Source organism: Castor canadensis, chromosome 2, assembly GCF_047511655.1.
Source record: "Castor canadensis chromosome 2, mCasCan1.hap1v2, whole genome shotgun sequence".
In the NCBI taxonomy this organism is placed as follows: Eukaryota; Metazoa; Chordata; class Mammalia; order Rodentia; family Castoridae; genus Castor; species Castor canadensis.
The window spans coordinates 182,686,113-182,699,501 of record NC_133387.1 but is presented as its reverse complement, the minus strand read 5'-3'; the positions used below and the strand labels follow the sequence as shown (position 1 = coordinate 182,699,501).

Genomic DNA, 13,389 nt, shown 5'->3' with positions numbered 1-13,389 from the left:
TATTGGAATATTTTGTTAGACTTCTTAAAATGACAAGGAATTGCAAATCCTTGTGATGTGCTCAGGAAATCCTGAAGTCTGTGGGAAACACAAAGTGAAAAAAAATGTTGCTTCTCCTAAGGAGTACTTCAGCATATTTTAAGTAACTTGGGTGAATATGGGAAGAGAGATGACTAAGACATGGTCCCCACCCTTAGGCAATTTCCTGATGAGTGGGAAAAGCAGCCATATAAACAACCAGCTATATTATAAGACAGCATGAAATAGGTGCTGGAGGTCTAACAAGTTGAAGATTAGAAGGACTAACTTAGGATATTCATGTAAGATTGAATTGTGAAGCAGTATCTGCCAGCATAGGACCAAGTGCCCAGTGGAGGAGTTGAGGGAACAAATCTAAGAACTCAAGAGAACTGAATTCTTGGGGGTTCCTGAGGGAGGGTTCTTGGTGGAAGGGGGTCTTCTACCTAGACAACTTCCTGCCTAAACTGCTTCCCTGGCCCTAACTGCTCTCTTTAGTGCCTGCTTCCTTTTTCATACCTGGGTTCTGGCCCTCAGTTTTCTCCTCCCTTGGTTTCATGTCTTTTGCTCACCCTTGAGATTAGAAACTGAGATTCTGGAAATCTCCATTGGTTTTGGAGTCCAGTGACAATGTATGGGGAAAGCCACAGCCTCAACCTACCTCATCATTCCTGACAGTTAAATCCAAGAGTACCTCAAACTATGCCACCACTTCCACTGGCACAGACAAAACTGTAGCTATCCTCCCAGTTTCTGCTGAGCCCTGCAAACCCACGCCTTAGAAGGCAGTGGTTACTCTCATGGGCTCATTCCTTAGAAAACCAAATGGATTTGGAAGATATTTATTGCCTTCCCATTTCTATTTCTCTGTGCCAAAGACCTTCCATTTATATGAAGAATGGAATCTTGGAGAATGGGGATCTTTTTGAATGCTTTTATAGGTTATTCCTATAAAAGAAGCAAAGAAGAGCCCCAGTCTTCTAAGGTTTGAGTCCACTTCCTGAATCTAGAAAAAAAGGATACATCCTCAGGCCAGAGGTTGCGCAGTACACATAGGACACCTTTTCTTCACGTTTTTTTTTTTTTTTTTAAATGGTACTGGAGTTTGAATTCAAGGCTTTGCACTTTCAAGGCAGGTGCTCTACCACTTGAGCCACACCTCCCGTCTAGGACACCATTTTTTTGTTTGTGGCACTGAGGTTTGAACTCAGGGCCTCATGCTTGCTAGCCAGGCACTCTACCACTTGGGCCACTCTGCCAGCCCTTTTTTTGTGATATGTTTTTTCAAGAAAGGTTCCCGAGAACTATTTTCCCAAGGCTAGCTTCTAACTGGGATTCTCCTGATCTCTGCCTCCTGAGTAGCTAGGATTACAGGCGTGAGCCACTGGTGCTTGGCAAAAACACCATTTCTTGAGAGCTTGCTGGGATATTATGTATTTGGGGTTGTTTAGGGAGGGTTGTTTGTTTGAGATGAGGCCCTACAATGTTGCCCAGGTTAGTCTGGAACTCCTGTGCTCAAGTGTTCTCCTGCCTCAGCTTCCTGAGTAGCTATGACTATAGTCAGGTGCTACCATACCTGGTTGGGATGGCAGGGCCTTCTGGCCAAATTTTGTGTGTGTTGGGGGGGGGGTTGGTGGTGTTAGTGGTAGTGGTACTGGGATTTGAACTCAGAGCCTTATGCTTGTCTCTACCACTTGAGCCACACCCCCAGCCTGGCCCAATCTATTGATAGTCCAGTGCTGCATTGCCAGCTTCCCTCATTACCGCCCTCTCTACACGTGCTCCACATGCAGGAGCTGTTACTATGGAAATGTATTATTTTTAAAAACAGATGCAGCCCTGGGCTTGGGAAATATTTCAAGATTAAATCCACATGGGCAAGGAGGTTAATGGGGGTTCCAAGGGGTTAGGGGAATGATGGTGGCGAAGGAAGTTCAGTGTCATTTTCTGTTCTCAACCTCTACCTGGTTCAGGGTTCTGCTTTCTGTTAATATCAGCTGGACTTTTGCCAGATCCTCGGATCTGGACGACATGCCTTGCATCTCCATACCCAGGGCCTAGCTTCAGCAAGGAATGGGAACCTAGAAACTGCTGAGACTGGGGGTGTTGGGAGAAGGAGCTGCTGAGTTCCACAGGGGTCAACCTGTAAAACTCTAGCAAGCATAGGGGAAAACCGAGGCGGCATCTCAGATAAGTGAAGTTACTCTAGCCTGGAGCTCGGTGGTTGTGGGGGTGGAGTGCACCCCGACTGCAAGATGGGGCGGGGCGATCAAAAATCCCGCCTATTTTCAACGGTGGAACCCTCTTGGCTTGCCGCTGGTCCTCCCGCCCAACTCTAGCTCCGAACGCCAGGCTGGCCTGGCCCCGCCCGGCGCGGGTGCGGCTCCTTTAAGGGAGGGTGGGGGCGGGGCGCCAGCAGTGTTGTCAGTGTCAGCTTTGCGCACGCAGCTCTCCCTCCCGGAGCCGGTACCGGCCCGCGAGCCCCGGCGTCTCTGCAGATCAGTCCCCGCCCGGGTCCGGCGGGGCCCGTGCGGCGCCGTGGGAGGAGTCGACCGCTGGCTGGCGACTAGCTGAGGTCGGACTGCTGAACCTAGCGACCAGGACCCCCGGCTACCGAGACAGAGCCCCAGCGACGCGACCCCGGAGGACCTCTTCTAGATCGGTGGCACCTACTAGTCGCAGGCAGTCGGCCCCGGAGAACCCCCGAGCCCGCGCTCCTAGCCCCGGGGGAGCCCGCCCCCGCCCCGCGGCCCGCCCGGGCCATGCTCCCCCGGGGCAGCGGCTGAGCCCGAGCTCCGACCGGGACCGGAGCCCGCACGGAGCATGGATCCCGGCTGGGGGCAGCGGGACGTGGGCTGGGCGGCCCTGCTGGTCCTCTTCGCCGCCTCGCTGCTCACGGTATTGGGCTGGCTGCTGCAGTATGCCCGGGGTTTGTGGCTGGCGCGGGCCCGCGGAGGCCGGGGCCCGGGACCCGCCTTAGCCGCGGAGTCCGGGGGTTCCCTCCGGGAGCTGGGCGTGTGGCGCTCGCTGCTGCGGCTGCGGGCGAGTCGGGCTGGCGTCCCCGAGGAGCCAGGCGTCCGGGGCCTCCTGGCGTCGCTCTTTGCCTTCAAGTCGTTCCGGGAGAACTGGCAACGGGCTTGGGTTCGAGCCCTGAACGAGCAGGCCTGCAGGGACGGGGTGAGTTGTACGGAGCTCCTAGGTGATCCCTTCAGCTTTTCCTTCCAGGGGAGGGACGGCTCGAGCTAGGAGAGCGAGATGGAGGAGGGAGAGCGGGGGTGGGGTAGGGGGGAGGAATCAATTGTCGAACCCCCCAGCCCCCCATGGCTTTTCTTCCTTTCCTGGATCAGAGAAAAAGGTGCAGGTGAGGCTGGGGGTTGTAGTTATGTCCCAAATCTATTTTTGTGGACTAGGTACTCTCTAGCTCCAACCGGTGCACAAGTTACTGTTCTCATAGCAACGCTAATCCCTGTGCCTCAGGGCACTTCCGCCTAGTCTGGGTGCTGGTTGGGCCAGGGGAGACTGGTGCACCTGCAGAAGGAATTTGCCTGGTCCTCGTGCCACCACACCCAGTTAACATTTCATGCTTCATCCAGATCCTTGGTGTGGCCAGGCAGATCCCTAGGGCACCTGAATTGCTCGTCTACCCATCTGTAATTTCACTGCTACTGGCAAAGGCATCTTTCTCCTTCATGCTGGCCTGCAGTGTATTTGTTGAGGGGGCGGGGGTTCAGTTAAAGTGCATGTTGACAATCCCTGTCCTTTCCAGCAAATGAACTTGGAGCTGACCCTTGAGGGTCAGTCACCAACCAGCTCAACCTACTTCCTCCCATTGCACTATGGGCAACTGGCCTCCCAGGAAGTGGGGCAGGAAGCATGCTCACGAGACTGAGGTTGGGTGGAAAGCAGAGGTCTCCCTCTTTTAGGCCCCCTCCCATATTGGCCCAGCGATCACTCCTTGCCTTCACAGTCTAGCAGCTCCTTGCTCAGAGGCTTCTCCATTTCTAGCTACTGTGAGCTGCTGGCTTTATCCTACTAGTTCTGGAAACACAAGTGGCTACAAGAAGTTGCTATTTCCTCTTCCTGGCTGGCCATCTGATAGCCAGATGACATCTGTCACTTTATACCTTTGACCCACCCTTTCACCTGCACCTTGTCCCTGGGTCAGAAGCAACTTCCTGGGACAGCTGACTCAGCTGGATATTGGCCTCCTTTGCAGGGGTGGGGAAATTGAGGTTCTAAGCATCCATCTCTCTGTCTCCCTTGGCCTGGCCTTTGAAGAAGATAGCTACCAGAGCAGAGAAGTTGGCCAGACAAATGAGGGAGCCCTGTGGATTTGTCTCCTCGGTCTCAAGACTTGAGGAAGAGCTGCCAGCCCAGTCTGTACCCACTCCTCAATTCTTCCCATCCTGCTCTGCACTGCTGTGGAAGAATTAGGGAGCAGCTCTTTTGAGACCTAAGCTAAGCAGCTTTCTGCTCCCTAATACCAGCCTGCTGTCTGCCTTGAGGAATTAGCCAGGCCCTGGACCCCTGAGCCCTCGAGCTTGCATCTCTTTCTCAGTACCAATAGTGAAGTTCCCCAAGACCATGCCAGGTTATCTTCATTTCCAAGAATTTAAATGGAGTCGTACTTTTGACCCTTCACATCCTATTTATCTGGAAGAAGGCTTAACCTCATTTCTCCTGCTCTTATCTCACAATAAGCTATCCTACTGTTTTCACCTTTACCTGGGCCCTGTCCCTCTGTGCCCAGCTACTATATATAGATGGCAACCAACAGTTTAAATTTTTTTTGTTAATGTACATCTTTCTTTGAGATTAGGGTACGGGGTAGAACAGGGGACTGAAAAGGAAGGCGGGGAGAAGAGGAAAGTTCCTGGTGTTCTGGGAGGGATCCAGGGTCTTCAGTTCCAGGCTGAGGTGGTCTAGCTCCCCCAGTTCTCACTGGTCCCAACAGCTGCAGGCCCCTGGAGAGGTGGGACTTAAAGGAAGTACTTTCTGTCCTAAAGCCCTCAGCCAAAGAGGGGAAGAAGCCAGCTTGCAGCTGAGGGTTCCGCAGTGCCAGGTCTCAGCCAACAACTGCACAGGCCAGCCCTGTGGGGGGCAGCTCCAGAGACCTGATCCTGTGCCCACATTACTCCCTCAGAGCTCCATCCAGATTGCCTTTGAGGAGGTGCCCCAACTCCCACCCAGAGCCAGCATTAGTCATGTGACCTGCATAGACCAATCAGAGTGCACCATGGTAAGGGTCTAACGGGTACTGCCCTCTTTGGAGCCTGGGGTTGGGATGCTGACCTCAAAGATGCTGTTTAGTATGAGGGTTCTTAATTTGGAGTCTGTGGGTGCCTTAGGGACCTAAGAATGAGGGCTTCAGGAGGTCTGAGGATTCTATTGAAGTTATAAGCAAAATGATGTGTGTGTGTGTGTGTGTGTGTGTCGCATTTTTATGAGGAGAGCAGTAGTCTTTGGGTTTTATCTAATTTTTGAGAGGCTTCTGATCCTAAAATGGTGAAGTTTTGTGGGAATCAGAGGTGGGGAGGGGTTTGTGAAACCATCCTAAGGCAGGACAAAGCTGGTGAGCACCTTCCTCCACGCCTGATCCTGCTTTGCCTTCTTAGGTGCTGCACTGCCAGCTCTCTGCTGAGGAGATGCATTTCCCAGTCTCTGTGACCCAGCAGTCTCCCGCTGCAGTCTCCATGGAGACCTACCACGTCACTCTGACACTGCCACCAACACAGGTGGAAGGCAACGTGGGAAACTGAGTTGGGCAGGGGGGCAGTTCAGTTGGCCCAGCATTTTTTGTTTGGTTTCTCTCTGAGATGGAAAGGAGTTGGTAGTCATTGGAGGAAGGAGGCAACAATCCAATGTTTTTGTCTCTGTCCCTAGTTGGAAGTCAGCCTGGAGGAAATCCCCGACGAGGGGCTGCTAGTGTCCTGGGCCTTCACTGATCGCCCAGATCTCAGCCTAACGGTGCTTCCCAAGTTGCAGGCCAGGGAGGTAAGGAAGTGGGGCTGGCAGAAAAGAGGCCAAACAGAGGGGGGCAGAGTAGGGTTCCAACTTTTCTCCTCTCTGCAGAGAAGCGAGGAACAAGTAGAGCTCTCGACAATTGAGGAACTGATCAAGGATGCCATAGTCAGCACTCAGCCAGCCATGATGGTCAACCTCAGGGCCTGCTCTGCCCCAGGAGGCGTGGTGAGTAGGCATTCAAAGCAAAAGGTTTGCATGCACCCCGACCTCAGAATACTATATCAGAATTATTGTTCTTTTTACCTCTTTCTGTTCTTAGGTATCCAGTGAGAAACCACCCATGATGCCCCAGGCCCAGCCAGCCATCCCTAGACCTACTCGGTTATTCCTCCGGCAGCTACGAGCATCTCACCTAGGAAATGAGCTGAGAGGTGAGAGCTAGACACAGCTGAGGGACTTCCAACACTGTAGCTACAGGCACTTCCTGCCCCTCTGCCAAAGGTACAGCCCCCTCTATTTCTCAGTGGCTTCCTGTCTTTGAGCATCTTCTACCTTCTGGTTCCTTACAGGCACTGAGGAACTGTGCTGTGTAGCTGAGCTTGACAACCCCATGCAACAGAAGTGGACCAAGCCCATGAGGGCTGGTTCTGAGGTGGAATGGACAGAGGATCTGGCACTGTAAGGCGTGACTCTGACCCACCCCCTGTTCCCAAGGGCAAATAGGATAGAGAAATTCTCCCAGCCTAGTCCTGGCATGAATCATCTGTCATGCTTTCGGTAGACTTTCTTGTGAGCCTCTATTGTATGGCAGTCCCTGGTGTAGGGCCTGGGGATACAGACAAGACCAAGATACCATCCCTACCTCTGGGCTGATTCTAGGCTTGAAGCAGAGACAGATATACATAGAGAAGGTGGTACAAGTGTGCCCATCGAGACTTATATAAAATGCCATAGGAATGCTTAGGTAGAGGGAATTAATTCCCATAGCAGAATAAGGATCTGAGTAGGCTTTATGGAAGAGATGACACTTAACTCAAGAGTGGGATTTCACCAGAGTGTGAAAGTATTCTCATCAGAGAAAATAGCTGAGATTTTCTTTAGCAAATGAGCTTGTGTCTGCAAAGGGGACTCATTAGACAGAGTGGAGTAGGGCCTTGAATACCTGGCCAAGGAAAGTGGTTTCCACTCAAGCCCTGCCCCATTCTCTCAAAAAGAGGGAGGATCTGGAGAGCAGGATAATGTGATTGGAGCATTGATGCCATCTTATTTACATACATCTTTCTGCCTCTGGCCTATGTTTGACCCAAGGGCGGGTTCAGTTTGCTGTACTTCCCCTTTCTTGTCCCATCTATCTTTTCTTGTCCAACAGGGATCTGGGACCCCAGAGCCGAGAGCTGGCCATCAAAGTGCTCAGGAGCAGCAGCTGTGGAGACAGTGAGTGTTGGGTAGAAGGGCATCTCTGGGTGGGTGCTGTGCTGGATCTGATCATGAGCCTAGCTCACAGTGCCATCCCTGTCCCCAGCTGAGCTCCTTGGCCAAGCCATACTGCCCGTGGGTTCCCCCTCCAGACCACTGTCTCGAAGACAGGTGTGCCCACTCACTCCAGGGCCAGGGAAAGCCCTGGGTCCAGCAGCCACCATAGCAGTAGAGGTGAGAAGCTGATCCCTTGGGGGGAGATGGGTGGACACAGGATAGGCAGTCTCTGATGCCCTGATCCCTTACCTTCCCACCCCTTGGCAGCTGCAGTACGAGGAGGGCTCCCCCCGGAACCTGGGCACACCCACTCCCTCCACCCCACGCCCCAGCATCACACCTACCAAGAAGATTGAGTTGGATCGGACCATCATGCCTGATGGCACCATTGTCACCACTGTCACCACCGTCCAGTCCCGGCCCCGTGTAGATGGCAAATTAGGTAAAGAGGAGGAGCCTGGGTGCCCAGCTCTAGCTAGGGACCTTAGGCTGCAGACCTGTGGCAGAACAGGGAAAGGGGAAGGAAAACCCTAATTCCAATGCTTTCTGTTTCCTGATGTTCTACTCTGACCCTGTCACTTCTTCATTGTGAACTTTGTCTCTCCAAACTTTCCCTTACATCCCTCCATTTCATGCTGTACCTCTCGCCCTTTAGTTTTTTTTAATCTGTCAGCCCTTCGTGCAGGACACTTGCTCAAGCTCCTATCTATCTTTTCGCGTGACTGTTTCCTTCCTTGTATCCAGTCCCAACTGGCTAATTGGCCCTTTCTCTACCCTCAACCCTCTAGTACCCTGTGGGGTCTTCCACAAATCCAGCAGCCTCTGTGGCCTTTCTCCAGTGACCTTCCATCACACATCTCCTCTCTCCAGAAGTCTTATGGCAGTCCCTCTACCTCCAGGGGGCCCTGTGCCCCCTCTGCACACTCTATATTTTTTATGGCATCTCCCCAAACCCTCAAATGGGCCCTGTGGCATTTTGCCACACTCCCATTGGCCCTGTGGGTGTCTTTTTATCCCCAACAGCATCTTCTTAATCACTCTTGTGATTAATCCCCCTTTAATCATTTGGTTGCCCTCTGAGTCAACCAAAATCTGCATTTCAACAAAGATAATAGAGGTGGGGGCTACTCTAAAGCATCTCCCAGCTCACTGACCCTCCCCCACCCACCAGACTCCCCCTCCCGCTCCCCGTCCAAGGTGGAGGTGACTGAGAAGATGACAACTGTGCTGAGTGAGAGTAGCGGCCCCAGCAATGCCTCCCACAGCAGCAGCCGTGAGTAGGGAATGGGGATGTGTGGGTGTTGGTGGACACTGGCGCCCTACAGTCAAAATCCACTTTGGTGGGTTAGAAACCAGAGAGAAGTCAGATTGGCATCCTGTGTACCCCCAGCAGGGGAGAGCCACCTTTCGAACGGCTTGGACCCAGTAGCAGAGACAGCGATTCGCCAGCTGACTGAGCCCAGTGGGCGGGCAGCGAAAAAGACACCCAGCAAGCGCAGCACCCTCATCATCTCTGGTGTTTCCAAGGTAACAGGGCTCGAGAGAGGAGCTGGGATGGGGAGAAAGCCCCAACGGGTCACTCCTGCCCATTAACACTCATCCCCCGCCAGGTGCCCATTGCTCAGGACGAGATGGCCCTGTCCCTGGGCTATGCAGCATCCTTGGGAGCCTCAATGCAGGATGATGCGGGGACCAGCGGAGGTCCATCTTCACCCCCCTCAGACCCTTCAGCCACGTCCCCAGGACCCCTAGATGCCCTCTCCAGTCCGAGTGTCCAGGAGGCAGATGAGACAACACGTTCAGACATTTCTGAAAGGCCGTCTGTGGATGATGTCGAGTCAGAAACAGGGTCTACTGGAGCCCTGGAGACTCGCAGCCTCAAGGATCACAAAGGTGGGGAGATACTGGCAGGAACTCCTCTGCTTTTTTTAGACCCCATATTGTGACCCGGGTTCTGCTAAACAGTCCATTTGCCTTTGCCTTCCTCCCCTAAAGATCAGCCAAGGTAGTGTAGAGAGGGGAACTTGGTGCCTTACTTCCTTGTCTGGATGTGACAGGCTTGGGTGACAGGAAGGGATACCATGTTAGTTGCCTTTGCCTCCATTTTTTTTTCTTTCTTTTTTTTTTTTTTTTTTTTTTTGGTGTGGTACTGGAGGTTGAACTCAGGGCCTTCACCTTGAGCCACTCCACCGGTCCTGTTTTTGTGAAGGGTCTTTTGAGATAGGGGTCTCAGTGAACTATTTGCCCAGGGCTGGTTTCAAACCATGATCCTCCTGTTCTCTGCCTCCTGAGTAGCTAGGATGGCAAGCATGAGCCACTGGTGCCCGGCCATTTTCTTTCTTTCTGAACCTAATGCCCTCAGACTTCCTTCTTCTTTTTTTTTTTTTTAATTTGTTCCCTTTCACTTTTTACCTCCACTCCCATGCATATAAAAATACTAGCTTAAGCCAGACACTGGTTGCTCACATCTGTAATCCTAGCCAGTCTGGGCAAATAGTTTACCAAGACCCTACCTCAAAAAAAGGTAACACAAAAAAGGGCTGGTGGAGTGACTCAAGTGATAGAGCACCTGCCTAGCAAGGGGGAGACTATGAGTTCAAACCCCAATAGCACAAAAAGAAAAAATAACACAACCATAGGCCAACCTCAGGATTGTCTCTCTGGCAGTGACCAGTTGGGGTAGTTCTTCTAACTTCAAAAGACAAAGAGCTGGCACCAATACATCTTCATTGTCCAATGAGCCTGTCAAGCACAAGTCTGCTTCACTTCTTTTATTTATTTTGTGTGGGGGGGTGAGACTGGGGTTTGAACTCAGGGCTTGGCACTTGGCAAAGCAGGCACTCTACCACTTGAGCCACACCTCCAGTCCCTTCATCACTTCTTGGGATGATGAGATTCCTACATCCCAAGCCTGCTATGTGAGCACCTTCCCATTCTTGTGGCCCCAAATTTACCTCTTTGAAGTTTCCAGACTCACCACTTCCTGCTCACACCCTGGAATGTAGTAAATAGAATTGTGTCAACCCACCTTTTCTTTCATGATTTATAGACTTTGGGAAACACCCTGTGTAGACTTTGTCTTTCTGAAGGAAAGAGGCCCAGTCCTGGTATGTCCTCACAGAGCAACAGGTCCTGACCATGACATTCTTCCTTGGAGCAGTCATTGGTGCACACAGACCCCACAGAGGAGCTGTTTCCTCCTCCGGGTCCATGAAGCCCACATTGGCTCTGTTTTCTTTCCTGAGAAAGCCTATCTTTGGGCCCAGGGACTGGTTTTGTTCTTCATCTTCTGTCCTTGGTCCTTTTCCTGTGCCCCACCTCACCCTACTCCTGTGCCCCTCTCTGCCTCAGCTTCCCCTCTTCTTCACAGTGAGTTTCCTGCGCAGTGGCACTAAGCTGATCTTCCGCCGGAGGCCTCGCCAGAAGGAAGCTGGTCTGAGCCAATCACACGATGACCTCTCCAACACGACAGCCACACCCAGTGTCCGCAAAAAGGCTGGCAGCTTTTCTCGCCGCCTTATCAAACGTTTTTCCTTCAAATCCAAACCCAAGGCCAATGGCAGCCCCAGCCCCCAGCTTTGAGGGTTCTCCTCACCTCCTGAGCTAGGAGAGGGCAAGAGTTCTCTCAGCCCATTCCCCACATCCCTTTCTGTACCTCTCCCTGGATTCCCAATGCTAGGGCTAGGAAAGCCCTTGGGTTCTAGGAAGCCCCATCCACCCTGGGGTGTGGGGCCAGCTGGAAGGGTATCTGCAGTGGGAAGCACTGAGAGGTGGGCACCTGTTGCTGTGGACATAGAAGAGAGTTGGTGGCTGGGGTGAGAGGTGGGCTCTGTCTTGGCACATGTGGACATTCCTCAGAAGCATTTGCCCTCTGCTGACACCAGCCCTCTGAGGAGTCCCAGGGTGCTTGGCTCCTCAGCAGATCTTTCCTCCCTTATTTATTCTCTTTTTCTATTTATATGTGTGGTCTAGGACCCTCAGTGAACAGATGGCAGAGGGCATCTCTCCCAGGTGACCCTTATTTTCTGTCCCAGGAGGGGTTTCCATACCTCCCTCAGGTCCCCACTCAGACCAGCACCAATGTCTGCCTCTGAGGACCTTGGTGACTCATAGGAAACTGGGCCAATGCCCGGGATGGGGGGCAGGCTCTCCCCACCTCCTGCCTCCCCTATGCTCCTCATCCCTCCCTCCTCTCCCCCTTTCTTACTGTTTTGTACTTGATGCCTTCTCCATGAGCAGTGGCTCAGTTGGTAGGGGGGAACCAGGGGCATTGTGGGAAGTCTTCCCCAAAGAGATGGCTTTGGGGACTTTATTTAAAAACTGGATGATGATGGAGCAAGAGCAAGGCTGCACCTCTGTACATTGGGGGATAATGATGTCCATTGCTGTGTGATGGCTTGGAATTTAATTTATTAAATTAAAGTTAAATTGGAATTTATAAACTGGACAACTGGTTATCCTTTGAAAGGCAGATAGGCAGCAAGGCTGTGCTGTTAAGAGTGGGAGGATGAAAGGGACCTAGGGAGTGATGTGGGGACAGATGTTCTTGCAGGAAGAAGGGACATGTAGAGAAATGATGTAAGGAACAAGCATCTCTGAAAGGTGAAGTTGCAGCAAAAAAGCTAATCAGCTAGTCCAGGCATCTTTACTACCACCACCAGCCCGCTTTTTCAAACAAGCTGCTCCTTCCAGGACATAACAGTTCAGAGCATGGACTCTGGAAATAGACTGCCTAGGTTCGAGTCCCAGGTCATTAATTACCTGTGTGGCCCTAGGCAAGTTACATAAGCTCTGGGTGCTCCGTTTTCTCATCTGTAAATCAGGGACTAGGGGCAAAGCTCAGTGCTAGAGCACTTGCCTAGCATGCACAAGGCCCTGGGATCTATCCCTAGCAGTGCAAAAGAAAAAAAAGGAGGGGGGCGGGCTGTGATAATAACAGCTATCATTCTTTTGTGGGTGAGAAGTGAACGTGTAAAGTGATTAGAACTCTGCTGCATGTAGTCAGTCTGTGTTACTATTGCCTCAGAAGAGACGGATAGGAAGGGGGAGGTGTTATAAGTGTTTCATCACAATAAAAAATCCTTTATTCCTAAATAGGGACATGTTTTAGGAGCTATAGATACTAGCAAACTTTATGTCCCTGGATTCTGTCCTGAGATCTCACACAGGACTTGAGCCAGGTAAGCTGCTTGGGTTGTTGGACAGTACAGTACCAACAGGCAGCAAAACCAAGTGGACCACAAACACCCCTTGTGACCTGAGGCAAGCCACTTCTCCTTCTGGACCTCAGCTTCCTCATCTCTAAAATAAGAGTGGCCCAAATAATCATTCAGGTCACTTCCAGTCTTGGTGTCCTATGACTGCCTGCATTGTAGGGGGTCCAGGACCTGTTCCTTGGGTAGAGTGCATGGAATTGCTAGTATTCCCTGAGCTGCTAGCAACATCAGTCACAAAATGGGATAATGGGTCAAATTTTTTTTTTTATGGTACTGGGGCTTGAACTCAGGGTCTCATTGCTTGTTAGGTAGGCACTCTACTACTTGAACCACTTCACCAGTATGGGACAAGTTTTATATGTTGAAATGCTCAACTTTAGATCTGGAAAACTCAGATTTTTAAAGTATTTTCCCTAGTTTAAGGAATGTGACTTTGTGTGTGTGTGTGTGTGTGTGGTACTGGTGTTGGAACTCAGAGCCTTGTGCTTGCTAGGCAGGTGCTCTACCACTTGAGCCACTCCACCAGCCCTTTTTGCATTGGATATTTTTGAGATAGGATCTGAATTATTTTCCCAGACTGGCCTTGAACTCCAGTCCTCCTATCTCTCTTCTGAGTAGCTGAGATTACAGGTGTGAGCTACTGGCACCTGATGTGATTCTTAATAGCAGGGTTTTTTGTTTTTGTTTTTGTTTTCTTTGTTTTTGTTTTTAAACCAGA

At 51.5% G+C, this 13,389-nt stretch overlaps 1 protein-coding gene across 2 annotated transcripts; it reads left to right on the top strand.

Annotated features, from left to right (window-relative positions):
* The first annotated feature begins 2,432 nt into the window (after positions 1-2,432).
* Positions 2,433-11,899, top strand: C2cd2l (C2CD2 like). Of its 2 annotated transcripts, none has more exons than XM_020186523.2 (14): positions 2,433-3,195; positions 5,162-5,257; positions 5,634-5,753; positions 5,902-6,012; positions 6,091-6,207; positions 6,302-6,413; positions 6,552-6,660; positions 7,352-7,416; positions 7,505-7,632; positions 7,723-7,897; positions 8,627-8,728; positions 8,846-8,982; positions 9,066-9,348; positions 10,826-11,899. In XM_020186523.2, exons 1-14 carry the CDS (start codon positions 2,842-2,844, stop codon positions 11,035-11,037), a joined length of 2,121 nt encoding a protein of 706 aa, XP_020042112.1. In that variant the 5' UTR covers positions 2,433-2,841; the 3' UTR covers positions 11,038-11,899. The 2 variants fall into 2 exon arrangements, with proteins under 2 accessions (XP_020042112.1, XP_020042113.1); XM_020186524.2 differs by having other exon boundaries at positions 2,434-3,195; positions 8,849-8,982.
* Positions 11,900-13,389: the final 1,490 nt, after the last annotated feature.